A 10,962-nucleotide genomic window follows, 5' to 3' on the forward strand; every position below is an offset into this window, starting at 1 on the left:
AATACATAACAACAAATTATACAGATAATGTTGATCAGACAACTAACATAAATCAATCATTAACGTTCTTAACCTTATCATATTTTACAATACATTAAATCACTCATAACGTCAATCAATCAATTCATCATTATCCTCATTCAATTAACATAAACAGAAACATTATTATCATATTATATCATACATGTACATAATATTATCATATATATACTGCTCTATTCTGGATAACTTGCAGTTTGTCTAGGTGGGTCTGAGGCGATGAGGACGTGAGAACTAAGCCGTAAGATAGGTGAGATAGGACCAAGGTCTGTATCACAGTTTTCAACAGGTTGGTAGTGAAGTATTCCTTATATTTCCTAATTGAAGCGAGAGCTCCTGCCATCTTCATCTTTGTTTTGTTTACTTGTAGAGCCCATGAGAGCTGCTGATCCACAGTGACACCTAGTAAGTCCGCCTGTTCCACCTGTGTAATGATTTTGCCTTCGATGGAAAGTTGTAGCTTCGGCTTCCTTTTTAGCCTATGTGGTGAACCCAAGATGATTGATTTTGTTTTGCCAATGTTGAGGATTAACTTGTTTGTCCTCACCCAATTCCATATCTTAGATAAGTCTGTCTGCAGCTTATTTTGTAATTCTGTAATGTCAGAAGCTGATGTGGATGGGGTGGAATCATCGGCATACATCACGACCACACTTTGGGTAGTTACCGTTGGCAGATCGTTTGTAAAAATACAGAAGAAAAGGGGACCGAGGCAGCTGCCTTGGGGTACGCCACATTTTGTTTCAATGAATGAGGAGTAGCTTCCATTTACAAACACGGCCTGTTTCCTGTTTTCTAGGTAGCTTCTTGTCCAGTTTATGGCAGATTGTGTAAAGCCATAACTTTGTAATTTGGCCAGACAGATCTCATGATTGATAACATCAAAAGCAGCGCTAAAATCTAACAAAACTGCTCCTACTAAGTTACCCTTGTCTATTTCTTCCAGCCAGTAGTCTGACATTTGCGTGAGCGCGCTAGAAGTGGAGTGGAAGCGCTTATACGCATGCTGGTTACCGGAGAAAATATCATTTGATACCATGTAAGTTTGTATTTGCTTTTGACATATTCTCTCCATGACTTTACTTATGGCAGGTAATAAGCTTATTGGGCGACTATTTGGTCCATTGAGTGGAGAGGATTTGTCTTTTATTAATGGAATTACTTTAGCTTTCTTCCATTGGGAGGGGAAAATTCCTTGCACAAGGGAGCGGTTAAAAATGTGGCCAAGTGGTTTGGCAATGTAGTTAGCACACAGCCTCAGCAAGGTATTGTCTATATCATCGTGCCCGGTGGCTCTGCCAGGGTGTAGTGATTTTAACTGTTCTTCCACCTGTTCTACTGATACTTGTTGAAAACTGAAAGAGCAATACTTCTCAGCCATGATATGTTCTTTAATTGGTTCGACTGCCTTGTCTGTGTCAGGATCGTCGCCTCTTGTGAGTCTTGTGACTTTCTCAGTGAAATAATTGTTGAAATACTCCGCAATTTCAGCTGGTTTCATTAAAATTTGTCCATCTGATTCAATAAAGTTTGGTGTCTTTCTGATGTTTCTACCCAGCATTCCATTTACTGTTTGCCACAGTCGCTTGCTGTCATTATTCCTACTATGTAGGTCAATCTGTTGTGTGTAGAAGGCCTTTTTCTTTTTTCTGTTTTCTCGAACCACTATATTCCGCAGTCTTCTATAAGCCTTGTGGTCGGCTGTCTCTTTGGATGCCTGAGCTTTGCGTTTCGCCTGATCTCTCTGGTGCATAAGTTCTCGAAGGTCACCGTCAACCCATTGGGCCGGCGCTGCCCTTACTGAACGTTTACGCACCGGAGCGTGCTTGTCAATGATATCGGTAAAAATGTTCATAAAGCATGTTAGGGCGTCTTCTACATTGTTTTCGCTTTCCACTTCGTGCCATGGCGCGGACTCAATATCATGTAAGAAATGATCTTGGTCAAATTTCTTGTAGGACCGCTTGAGAATCACTGTAGGTTGTCCTTTTGGTACTTTAGTTTTCCTAGTTGTATATATGAGATTATGGTCTGAAAACCCTAGTGGAATTGAAGATGTGTTTGTGATTTTGTCTGGCATATTAGAAAATATTAAATCTATGCATGAAGAGGTTACTGGTCCGTTAGCTGTTTTGGCAATTCTCGTCGCATGTTTTACCATTTGGTTGAGGTTCAAAGCCGTCGCTTCCAATTCTAGTCTACCTCTGAGAGAGCAACTCAAATTTGCCCAGTTTATGTTAAAGTCTCCAAATATTAGTACTTCGTTACCATCATGCGTAGCTGTATCAAATGTTTGTATGATGTTGTGTAGATAGTTCGTGTTTGCACTTGGTGGTCTGTAGAGGCACCCTATAAGTATAGGTTTTATGTATGGGAGGTAAATTTGTGCCCAGATTATTTCGATATCTGGAATTTCTAAATCATGACGTCTCTTAAAGGGAATAGTGTTTTTGATGTATATGGCTACACCTCCTCCATTACTATCTCGGTCTCTTCTTATGATGGTGTACTCGCCAGCGTCGAGCGCACCATCATGTACGCTGTTGTCAAGGTGTGTTTCGGATACTGCGAGTACGTGAAAGTTGTTGACAATTAATACTTGTGCAATTTCGTGTACTTTGTTACGTAAACTATTCACGTTGATATGTCCCACGTGTAGTCCTTTTCGAGCCAGGTTAAGATCAATGGGGCCGGGGTTGACATGTATGTCACCAGCCAGCAAGAGGGTAAATGATGCCATCAGGAAGGACAGATCAGTGTCGCTAGTGTTGTTGTCATCAGCACTACGAGAGCTTCCATCCGTCTTTAGATTGATGTTGCTGATTGTGTAGATACCACATAGTCCTAGTGAGGATGGTCGGTGTGGTGCTATCTGCCACGTGCCAGTCTTCACTCCTCCCAGCTGTTGTCTTGATTGCTGTGCGCTTCTAGATTTTGGCAGTACAGCTATTGTAATGACTGCCCAAAGCTGTGCGAAAGCTAACAACTTATCTAATGACTTCATGTTTACCGAGGACTCCAGGCAATTTTCTCTATTACAACGAGAATAGTTGGTTCAGGTTCATAGTAAGTAATCTGATTATCGATCAGTCAGAAATACACACTGATTGGCTGCACCCTGATTGGGTGTTACATGTAAACAGGTGTTTCTAATCAGATAATTGCCTTAATTAGATAACAGCGCGTACACAGGTGAGCTTGACGTGTGTTTGGTGCCAAGAATTTATCTAACCCTATAAGAACATGTGTCAAATTCAGCTTGCATAATAACTAACAAAACAATGTGGTAATATTATGGACTTGCCAACAGTATACCGTTGTTCTATAATACTTCGCTAGTTTTCTGACAAGTGTTCTAGGAATATGTGTAAGATAATTGGGCCGAAGACACCTTCCGCTCTGCTTCACCTCACAGCTTAATTTTACTGCTCTATTTCTCACTCAATTTGGTTTGTTTGTCTATAATAACGTCGCATATAAAACTGTATGCTTGGGCCAACGAAAAGAAAGGAAAATAAGTTCAAACGAAAGCAATACTTGCGATTAAACGAAAAGATTGAGGGAGCTGAAATGGACGGTGTCTCGCTGCGCCGATGACCTCTGACCTCTTGTGTGTTTTGTTGTCTTTTTGGTCATACTTGTACGTTTTACATGATTTTCCCATTATAAGGTCAAGGGTAACCAAAATCCCGTTTAGGACGCAGCGGGTCTAGTGAGAGGAGTTCTTCAGAAGCGTGCCCTATACCACCTTTTCATGAAGCAAATTTGGCAGCTGTGGACCATTGGTTATCTATTGAACTGGAATACTAATCTGGGTTCTGGAATACTAATCTGTTGCCGTGCGTTTCTCTTTCACCACATTCCACATTATCTGTTTCTTAACATGATCATCAAGGAGGAGTTGATGTTGCATCATCAGACCTATTGCCAACTTAACAATCACACAAGCAATGGCACTGATGATTGTTCTGTAACTTTCGGTGACAAATTTATGATTATGCACAAGAATAAGCTACCCGTTGAACATCATTGACCTCGATACACTTTGAGCGAGAAAACACGCAAGTTCATGTGTGAATTGGTGAGGTTCGTCCGAAATGGAAAGCTTCAAGACAAGTGTTTTGTTTTGGTAAAACAGGCATACATCCAACAAACCATTCAATGCGAAGGTGTTTTACCGATGATAGTTCATTTTAGCTCCTAGCGGATCTTCCTCGAACTGCTTGATACTGAACTCAGACGTTCAGTTTCTGCGCAAGAGAAATCTGTGTTTGGCTTGATAGGAATATGGCTGAATGCCCGGAACCGTAGGATTTATTTCTTTCCTTTGACATATTCCCGTTAGTATAACAAACCGCTTGCTCGGGGGACCGCGGTGCATCGACAGCCACCCCTCAGTGCCACCTCTCTGATCTGCCACCCAGGCAGTTGTGACTGGCAATGTTCCAGTTCGTGTCCATGAAGTTTGCCGTGGTGCTAAAACATTTCATCAGCGAATTTCGAGTGCCTTAGCTGCAAGAGTTGTTGATATGTATCCCTCCAGTAGGGACATGAAAGATGTGCCAGGAATAGGTCTTACATCAAGGGTGCTTATTTGCACATTAGTAGACTACTCCATACGAAAATACCTGCAATAAATGCACTTTGAGAATATTTCGTTGCCGTTTTCTGTTTATTAAAGCCCTTGATATATCTAAACAAAGCATCCTACTTAAAATTGAAAAAAAATGTACGTATCTTTCGTGGGTCTTTTTCCAAAATCGACATTTCATTGATAATGCTCTGCTATAAGTAAAACACCTCACACGAATGGAGTCATTATTCACTGACTCAGCACTCGGATTCTCGTGCCTTCCGTGGTTGTCGGTCGACATGTCCTTGAAAATCAATCGAGTAAATTCTATTAACTCTTGTCTAAATCCCCCGACGGAAGGTCTGATCAAAGTGCTGAATCGCGACGTCTCCTGGCGCCAGTCCGCAAAACTCACACAAGCTGTGCATTTATAGGCACATAAGGGACATGGGAAACAAATTCGCTCCTAAAGGACCAAACAAAACATTCGGCACCGTCATGAACATGTTCCAAATAGGAGCAAAACAAGAATACATGTATCCGAAAATAATTTCATCAGGTTTTTAGAACATGGGATATTTGGATTTTCTTTTTACACAACCAGGAATCTCACCTGCTGACGAAACGTGGTGACATTTTTGAATAACGTAAAAAATCCCGGGAAAAACTACCCTTTTCGGTCGAAACCTCTGCTTGGAGAATACATATATATGGTATCCTCCAGCCCTGTTCTGCCAGCTGCTGCATTATGTACGCAAAAGGGTGACTGCTACACCTCCCGTAACAATGGTGACGGAGGTCTGGTCAAGGCAATTATACTTAACCCCCTCCCACTGGACCCGCGGCACGCTGGTGGCTTCGCTGCGTCCTAAACTGTATTTGTGTTACCCTAGACTTCGTAATGTATGGCAAAAAAGACAACAAAACACACAAAGATTCGTCGTGTGTGGATGAACTCCGCTGAGTGCTTTGCCAATTCGATCGGCCACAGCGACGACGCCAGCGTCCCACGGGTCCAGTGAGAGGGGGGGGGGGGCTTTATTAGCTTGGAGAAGAAGAAAAAACAACACATCTTTTTTCCGTGGAGGTAAATGTAAAGAAATAAGCTGCTTGATGTAAGATTATCTGTTTTCCCGACAGGCACTTACGCGCGGCTGTCCTTCAGTTTTCTACTGTGCCGGAACATCCTGTACTTCATCCTGCAAACTTACCTGCCCGCCATCCTCCTCGTCATCGTGTCCTGGGTCTCCTTCTGGATCAACCACGAGTCCGTGCCCGCCAGGATCGCCTTAGGTAAAGGGACGATCTCACTGGACTGCGCCAATTTGGCGAATTTGTGCCAATTTGTATTCTACAAGCAGAGGTTGGTGGGGAAGACCGTGACCGTTTTATCATGTGCCCCGTTTTTCGTCCGCTACACGTTTATCAAAGAACTGATCCTCCCCTTGTCCTTTGAGCCTGCGACCTGAGGCAGAGGTTGATGGGGATAGCGGACGATAAACGGGGCATATGATAAAACGGTCGCGATCTTCCCCACCAACATCTGAGAGTACCAATTCTCTCTCCTGCAAATCCCATTCAAGACAAACTGTGCCCGGAAATGTCACTTTCTCACTTTTGATACAAGACAACTTTATTGCGAATCGCTTTGCTGCCACTGAAATGAAAACCAAAGTAAAGTGATTAGAAACTCATTAAAAATGAAATGATCTACATTGATAAAAGGATGTTCACCGTTTTTCACCATTTGCGCCATTTGCAAATTGCAACCTTATTTTCAGATTGCAAGAAATTCGCAGGAGACAATTTACGCCTATTGGCAGCAGTTGGCAAATGACTCTCGGCATTTGGCACAGTCCAGTGAGGTACTCAGCACGGCAGATACATGTACCTGGACACGACGTGACTTGTAGAACTTTGTCTATCAGCGCCATCTAGTGATAGGGACTTTTGTCAGCAGCTTATGGTGCAATCATGATACAATCCTCTAGATGGCGCTGTGTTACCATCTCAATGCTGTAGCAACTCCTTCTCACTTCTCTCCAGATTCGTGAGATGAAGATGTATAATTATCTCCATGAAAAATGGAGATAAAGTTTTGAGGGGTGTATGTGTGCGTGTGTGTGTTTCCGCACTACTATAGTCAGCATAACTCAAGAACCACTTGATGGATTACGATGCTATTCAGTATGTGGGCGGGTGTTGTAAAGCCGAAATACAAGGTCTAGTTTGGGCCCCCTGGTATGTGACCTTGGTACTGCAGCAGAACTTCCGTTTTTGTATCTTTTGACCTAGACGTGCTATGGTCTTGATTTTTGAGTGGCAGATAGCTTGTGATGTAATATAGAAGTGATATAGGTTTGGGACACCTAGCAGCTTGTTCAGATTCTGGAATAAGTCCTGGCGCATGTGCTATGCTGTGGTGTGGCAAACTACTTTATATTAGGAAGAAATATATAAATAAAAATACAAGTGCACCTGGAAGAGTCAGCCCTGTTTATACCATCACTTGACCTTTAACATTCCATAGCACAACGGAATCACGCAGTTGTCCTCCATGTTTCCTCCTGTGCAGTACCTGTGGTAACTTACAGGAGGCGCTGTTTAACTATGCATGCAGAATTATTGCGAATGAGATGAGGATGCATAGAGTTTCCCAAATCAGTACTGGTAGTAAAATGTTATGCTTGACATGTAACGGTATGGAATATGTGTAAGACATACGATACAAATGCAAGTATACCTGGAATTGGTGGCAAAGATCTCTGACGTAATTCGTCCCCAAGCAGAGATAGTTCATCACGGAACCATACTTTACTACCAATCTCCTCACTTTGAGTGGTTTTGGTACTTACTTTCCGGCAAATTACTGAACTTGCGACCATGCCTAGTCGTACATGGGCAGTACTCGCCGCCCTTCGGGTAGTAAACATGCACGTTGCTGGCGGTTTATGGTAGATTGCTTGTGGTCATCGTTACTTTGATATCCCCTGCCTGCAGGAATCACCACCGTCCTCACCATGACCACTGTCATAACGGGGGCCAAGTCATCCCTCCCGAAAATCTCCTACATCAAGGCCATCGACGTCTACCTGGGGATGTGCTTCCTATTCACCTTTGCCGCTCTTCTCGAGTACGCAGCCGTAAACTTCGAGGCGAGCTCCCGGACAAGAAGGGAGACCAAGAGCACTAGGAAGCTCCTGCAGAAAATGAAGTCAGCAAAAGACGGCAAGAAAGAGGTAGAAATTCATTTTTGCGTAGTTCTGGCAATGCTGTTAATATTCACTGAACTCCTCATGATTTTTCATTTCATTACTGTTTCAGTCCATGCTTCTCTTGAACTGTTGAACTGTTGGCTGCAAAGTGTTCTTTTTGGCATGTTAAAACGTTTTTGTTAGTAGTACTACAATTGACTGGTTCTGTCAATCCATTATAGTGACGCTGAAGAAGAGTGTTCGATGTCACTCGAAACGTCCGGAAGTAAATCTCCGGTTTTATCCGGTTGTAGAGTTTGAATTGTCTTTATATATTGTTTACCTGGATGTCCAACCTTCATAAACGTGTTCTTAACATATTTATATGACGTTGTAAGTATCTAAACTTACCGATATATTTGCCTCGTAAGTCATATCAGAGCACACCTGTAAGTACTGATAGATGTCTAATCCCTTGTGCTTATGTCACTTTCAACATTTAAAAGCGTCTGGCTACAAACGATAACAAATTCCACGAAATAGGGAATATGCTTAGTTCCATTTAGTTTCACTCCAGCTGAAAAGAATTATAATATTCATTTATTTATATGCTGTCACTTATCTAAATCACACATTTTTTAGTTACCTGTAGTCCATATTAATACCACTAATGCTAAAAGGAGAAATGTAACGACAAAAATATTCCACCCAGGGATGCGCACATGTTTGATAGATGGTATTGAGCATCGGTACATTTGGTAGATTGGGCCATTGCAGACATTTAAAGGCATTTGCTCAAGCGATCGTTCACGCTTATTCAAGTTTATAGTGGATCCCAGGGGCAAGACGTTAATTTAACAGACATCTTTTGCGAGAATGATAGTCCCGTTGTCAGCAATGAGACACCCTCGTGTCATTATTTGCCGCTAAAGCGCACCGCCAGGGAACGATGGCAGCCTGCCATAATTTGCTAAAATTGAAGCAGTCAATTACGCTCTGCGAAAGACTGGTAGTTTACATGTGATTTATCGTGTGACGCTCTTTTGGTTAGGGTAGATCTTATGGCAGGGTGTACTATTCGTGACTCGCTAGTACTTTTTAATTGACCAGATGGATTACTGGTTGATTCATGTGGCTCTTTGGCTTACCGCACATCCATCTTTCTTTATCTTGGCACGCAGGGTAATGAAGAAGGCACAAAAGCAAAGCGCTTCCCGCTGATGGCTAAGAAACAGGCCGTGAAAGAGTCACCGAAGGACGAGCAAAGACCGAGCACGGAGAACAACAGCCAGCCGGCCCCTGCGCCTCGACAGGTGAAGTGCAACCAGACCTTAAAAAGAATCGTTCTGAGAACGACGGCAGATCCTAACCACGTCGACCGGCAGCCGCCTCCGGAACCGCAGCATAATAACAGCACCAACGTAGACCAGGTGGAGGACCTGGGACAGACTGAAAACGGGCCGACGCCTGCCGCCCGTAAGAGACCCAACCTGCGAAAGAGGCCGACGTTATCTGATGTAGCCAAGCGAGTGGTGACCAACAGAAGTTTCAATATCAAAGTAAAAGACGTGGCGACTATAGATAAGTACTCCAGGGTTCTGTTCCCACTCACGTTTGCTTTGCTCAACGTGGCGTACTGGATCGGGTACCTTACATAGCAGGCGGCTCCAACCAGAACTGCACTCCGCAGCAGCATACCGCGTACTTTGCCACTCTTAATATGCGGGAAACGAAGCGTGAAATAGGATTTTATGACGGGGGCAGAAGAGTCGAGGTGCGACGTGCACAAGTGCAATATGCCGCCCCGATCTCGGCAGTCAGCGGGAATAACAAGATGTCAGTCAACCGCAGACGTCAGAGGCGTCCTGATGGCGTCATCGGTTTCCTCAACTGAAACAAAACGATGTTTCAAAGTTCCTCTGAGACAAACGATGGAGACTGTTCACATTAGTCAAGGACGACAGTTTATACATATCATTAGACAAGAAGACGGTGAAAGTATGTCTCTGTAAAGGAAATAGTTAGGTGGAAAAATAACCATACGATACATTCTGCTATTCTCTCTAGAACCATCTTTGGCGTCAATGGCCAGCTACTGCTGCTTTTTTAGTTTGATATTGTATATATTTTGATAAGACCACGTCAAAACGGTTCTGGCACTTCACACTACTGTGTCTTAAGTTCATAGAGGCAGAAAAGTTACCACCTTATTTTTGCATCTAGCCAAAATCATTTTCACTTTGGGGAAATATTCGCTGCCTGCTAGGCCCTTGGCAGCTCAAAAAGATGGAGACAAAACGTTTCCAATACAAGTGTCAAATTGCGATAGTTTATAAGTTACTTAAGTATTACTGATTATCAGATAACTTTACCACCGTAAGAAACGATAAAACAATCTACAACTGTTATTTCGTGCCATTATATAGTGCATGACATATCTACTATTACGCTAGACTAAAAAGACTATTGTTACATATAAGTAAACTCAGACACACACTAGACAAAAAAAACATGTCTGTTACAACTATGTAAAGCCTCCTAGTTGTTTATGTGCCTTTGAAAAAATAGTCGTGTTGAAGATTATTATGAGATAAAGCCTTTGAAACTTAACTTCCCTCAAACAAGTACAAGTTATAGTCTATGTACACAACACTGACAGTTACAAAAGTCCATGATATCTGTGTGCAATTAGCAATCTTTAATTGTGACAGATGTGTTTATTTGTGTAATTACAATGATTCACGAAAAATTATAGACAACGACATCCCCTGAAGAAATAGTTAATGACTACTGATTGATTAAGATTACCATGTTTGTTTTTTCTCTTTTGATGAATGTGCCATTGAATAAAGATTAACGTGCCATGCAGGTGGTTGCAGGATCCTCGCCAACAACGTTCATTACATTTAGTCATTATCCTCATGAATCATGAGATTTTTATTTTTATTTTTATTTTATTCAAATTGCAACGGCAATACAAGACCACCCAGGCAGCGTGGCTGATTTTGGGTGTCTGACACAGCACATACAATTACAATGTTGAAAACTACGCATATATACAAATAAGGTCACTAACGTACACAATTATTTGATAATGATAATAATGATAATAATAGTAATAATAGTAATAATAATAATAATAATAAAAATGACAAG

The 10,962-nt window shown here is 42.1% G+C and overlaps 1 protein-coding gene across 1 annotated transcript in view; it reads left to right on the forward strand.

Moving 5' to 3' along the window:
* The window catches only part of LOC136434410 (gamma-aminobutyric acid receptor subunit beta-3-like), a 77,693-nt gene extending 66,978 nt beyond the window's left edge, over positions 1 to 10,715 (forward strand). The window contains exons 7-9 of the mRNA XM_066427199.1: positions 5,753 to 5,905; positions 7,613 to 7,851; positions 8,988 to 10,715. Coding sequence (XP_066283296.1) covers positions 5,753 to 5,905; positions 7,613 to 7,851; positions 8,988 to 9,464 — 869 coding nt within the window. The 3' untranslated portion in view covers positions 9,465 to 10,715. The remainder of the gene's footprint in view (positions 1 to 5,752; positions 5,906 to 7,612; positions 7,852 to 8,987) is intronic.
* Positions 10,716 to 10,962: the final 247 nt, after the last annotated feature.

This window comes from Branchiostoma lanceolatum, chromosome 5 (assembly GCF_035083965.1).
Source record: "Branchiostoma lanceolatum isolate klBraLanc5 chromosome 5, klBraLanc5.hap2, whole genome shotgun sequence".
Classification (NCBI taxonomy): domain Eukaryota; kingdom Metazoa; phylum Chordata; class Leptocardii; order Amphioxiformes; family Branchiostomatidae; genus Branchiostoma; species Branchiostoma lanceolatum.